Raw genomic sequence first — 3,614 nt, forward strand, 5'->3', positions numbered from 1 at the left:
TACCTCTCAGGGTGCAGGGATCTGCAAGGCATTAGTTTAGTGCCTGGGAGAGGGCTCCCTTCCAACCTCTTGTATGGGGCTGTGCTCCATGAAGCCTGCACAGTTCAGGGGGACCTATGTCAGCCCCCTGACCCCAGCTCAGGGCATTCCAGAGCTTTCTTGAGAGACCACCACCTGCTTCCCTCTGATCCCCAGCCCAGGTAAACATAAATCTTACTTTTTTGTGGTATCGGTGGTGGTGATGTTTTTGAGCTTCTTGGCTGAGAGAAGGAGGGGGGGGAAGCACCCCAGGTCGGGCTGCCAGTGCTGAGTGGTCTTATGTTCTTAACCACCTCTATCTTCCAGCCAAGCAAGGCTCTCTCTCCAGCTCTCAGGGAGCCCTGCGGGCTCTCCCGCTGGAACCCAGGCTGATGCCGCTGTGTTTCCTGGGGCCGTAAGCACCATCCCAAGCTCCCAGCCACCAGGCAGCTAGAAGGCGCAGCGAGAGGCGCCCCTCCCGGTTCCAATTATGACGGTGGCCACCGGAGACCCAGCGGATGAGGCTGCTGCCCTCCCTGGGCACCCACAGGATACCTATGACCCAGAAGCAGACCACGAATGCTGTGAGAGGGTGGTGATCAACATCTCGGGGCTGCGGTTTGAAACCCAGCTAAAGACCTTAGCCCAGTTTCCAGAGACCCTCTTAGGGGACCCAAAGAAACGGATGAGATACTTTGATCCCCTCCGGAACGAGTACTTTTTCGATCGGAACCGCCCGAGCTTTGATGCCATTTTGTACTACTACCAGTCTGGGGGCCGGTTAAGGCGCCCCGTGAATGTGCCGTTAGACATATTCTCTGAAGAAATTCGGTTTTATGAGCTGGGAGAAGAAGCAATGGAGATGTTTCGGGAAGATGAAGGCTACATCAAAGAGGAAGAGCGTCCTCTGCCTGAAAATGAATTTCAGAGACAGGTGTGGCTTCTCTTTGAATACCCAGAGAGCTCAGGTCCTGCCAGGATTATAGCTATTGTGTCTGTCATGGTGATCTTGATCTCAATCGTCAGCTTCTGCCTGGAGACGTTGCCCATATTCCGGGATGAGAATGAAGACGTGCATGGCAGTGGAGTGGCCTTCCGTACCTCCTCCAATAGCACCATCGGGCCCCAGCAGCCCACTTCCTTCACCGACCCTTTCTTCATCGTAGAGACCCTCTGCATCATCTGGTTCTCCTTTGAGTTCTTGGTGAGGTTCTTTGCCTGTCCAAGTAAAGCCGGCTTCTTCACCAACATCATGAACATCATTGACATTGTGGCCATCATCCCCTACTTCATCACCCTGGGAACAGAGCTGGCTGAGAAGCCAGAGGATGCTCAGCAGGGGCAGCAGGCCATGTCACTGGCCATCCTTCGCGTCATCCGGTTGGTAAGAGTCTTTAGGATTTTCAAGTTGTCCAGACACTCCAAAGGTCTCCAGATTCTAGGTCAGACCCTCAAAGCCAGCATGAGAGAGTTGGGCCTCCTAATATTCTTCCTCTTCATCGGGGTCATCCTTTTCTCTAGTGCTGTCTATTTCGCAGAGGCCGATGAGAGGGAGTCCCAGTTCCCGAGCATCCCGGATGCCTTCTGGTGGGCAGTCGTCTCCATGACAACTGTAGGCTATGGAGACATGGTTCCGACTACCATTGGGGGAAAGATCGTGGGTTCCCTGTGTGCAATTGCAGGTGTTTTAACCATTGCCTTACCGGTCCCTGTCATAGTGTCCAATTTCAACTACTTCTACCACCGGGAGACAGAGGGAGAGGAGCAGGCCCAGTACTTGCAAGTGACGAGCTGTCCAAAGATCCCATCCTCCCCAGACCTAAAGAAAAGTAGAAGTGCCTCTACCATTAGTAAGTCTGATTACATGGAGATCCAGGAGGGGGTAAACAACAGTAACGAGGACTTTAGAGAGGAAAACTTGAAAACAGCCAACTGCACTCTGGCTAATACAAACTATGTGAATATTACCAAAATGTTAACTGATGTCTGACTGAACCCGATTAACCTACTCACAGCTCAATGGAACTAATGCAGATATTGCATAATAGCCTGCATTGTAGTCAGTGTGTTCTACAGTGTGTATCTGGTTCTGCATGGAGAGCAATAGTCGTGCAAGTGACTTTCGATCTTTTGATTTTTGATTTAGAACACAGAATATCTATCCATGGCTTTCATGCAAATCTTCATCACCGGCTTAGGGGTTTCCAAAGATGGGAGTCACCTATGGAAGCCAGGATTTCAGAAGGACACATTGAGGCCACCTCATAGCAGATATAGAACCCATCACATCAGTGTCACCTTTTCTTCCTAAAGAAATGCACACAGCATCTCAGAGATGCAACTCCCACCACTACCACCCTCACCCTCCCACCCCACCACCCCACTTGAGCCTACCTCCCCCTTCTCAGAGAAAAACCATGGTGGCTTAGCCTTAAAGTTCTGGTAATTATTCAAAAGGTCATTCCCATTTTTGCATTGAAAAGAACACACAGTGCTGTGTGTTGGAATTACTTTCTGTGTCACAGGCTGGGGTTTGTGAATTGCAGTTGCCAAGTAGATGCTCCGGAGGCTTGTGTTTCATAACGGAAAATGCAGCATTTGGTTTTTTTCTCTGCAGTGTCGAAGTGAGGGAACCCCGGGGGAGGGACAGTTAGGATGACCGAATGTGAGTTGTCAAGTTTCACATTTGCTCCCTTCGCCCTACAGGGAGAAGCTAACAAACCAAGGGACCTCTCAGCTTCAGATTTCACCATTTTTGCAGGCTTCAGGGTCACAAAAACATGTCTGATTTCTTCGTTACGTTGGAGTTTGCAGGCATCTGCTTTCTAGTGCTGTGGCCCAGCTACACTGGCACTGCAATGAAATCTACCAGTGATGCGATAGAGCTGCATGGATGTTTGTTGCATGAATCTCAATATTTAAAACACAGGAGATAACCTATTTTCTTAGTAGCCTACACAGTATTCATATTTAGAGTATTAATAGCCTAGGAATGGCATTGAACTAGGGTTTGTTTTTTTTTTTCCTTTTCCATCAGAAGACAAAAAGCCCTCAATCAAGAGAAAAAAAAAAAAAATAGACTGTTTGGAGTGAGGAACCAAAACTTCTGGCCCTCTAGCCCACCCCCATCCCTGTTCTTCCAAGTGGGGGCACAGACCTCAGCAAAGCCAGGAGAGTGAGCAGGGAAAGCAGTGTCTAACACCTCACGTGACTGCACCTTAGGAATGAACCTAGTCATGGGCAAGACTGTACAGCTGACTGGGGCACGTTGTCCTGAGCACAGGCGGATCTGTGGATCCAGTGTATATACCTATGCATCAAGTGTCTCTTCCATAAGTTCCTCTCCCTAGCTAGCTATAGAGAAAATTGCATTTGAACCTTGTATAAGCTTATGCAATATTTTTGACACAGGGCAATATATGCATGTGTTTGACTATGTGCACTAGAGTGTATATACACGCATATATATATATTTATATATACATATATATACACACATATGTGTGTATATGTATATATGCACACACACACACACACACACACACACACACATATATATATAGTCATTCTCTGGAGTTCAGGTTCAGGAGCAAACC

General features: G+C 48.5%; 1 protein-coding gene across 1 annotated transcript; it reads left to right on the plus strand.

The window, feature by feature from the left end:
* The first annotated feature begins 508 nt into the window (after window positions 1–508).
* Window positions 509–2,008, plus strand: KCNA2 (potassium voltage-gated channel subfamily A member 2). The gene has a single exon (XM_052637483.1). It carries the CDS (start codon window positions 509–511, stop codon window positions 2,006–2,008), a length of 1,500 nt encoding a protein of 499 aa, XP_052493443.1.
* Window positions 2,009–3,614: the final 1,606 nt, after the last annotated feature.

The sequence above is a fragment of the Budorcas taxicolor genome, chromosome 3 (assembly GCF_023091745.1).
Source record: "Budorcas taxicolor isolate Tak-1 chromosome 3, Takin1.1, whole genome shotgun sequence".
Taxonomy (NCBI): domain Eukaryota; kingdom Metazoa; phylum Chordata; class Mammalia; order Artiodactyla; family Bovidae; genus Budorcas; species Budorcas taxicolor.

Coding starts and splice junctions, on each gene's coding strand:
- KCNA2 (XM_052637483.1), top strand. CDS start 509: ATGACGGTGGCCACCGGAGACCCAGCGGATGAGGCTGCTGCCCTCCCT.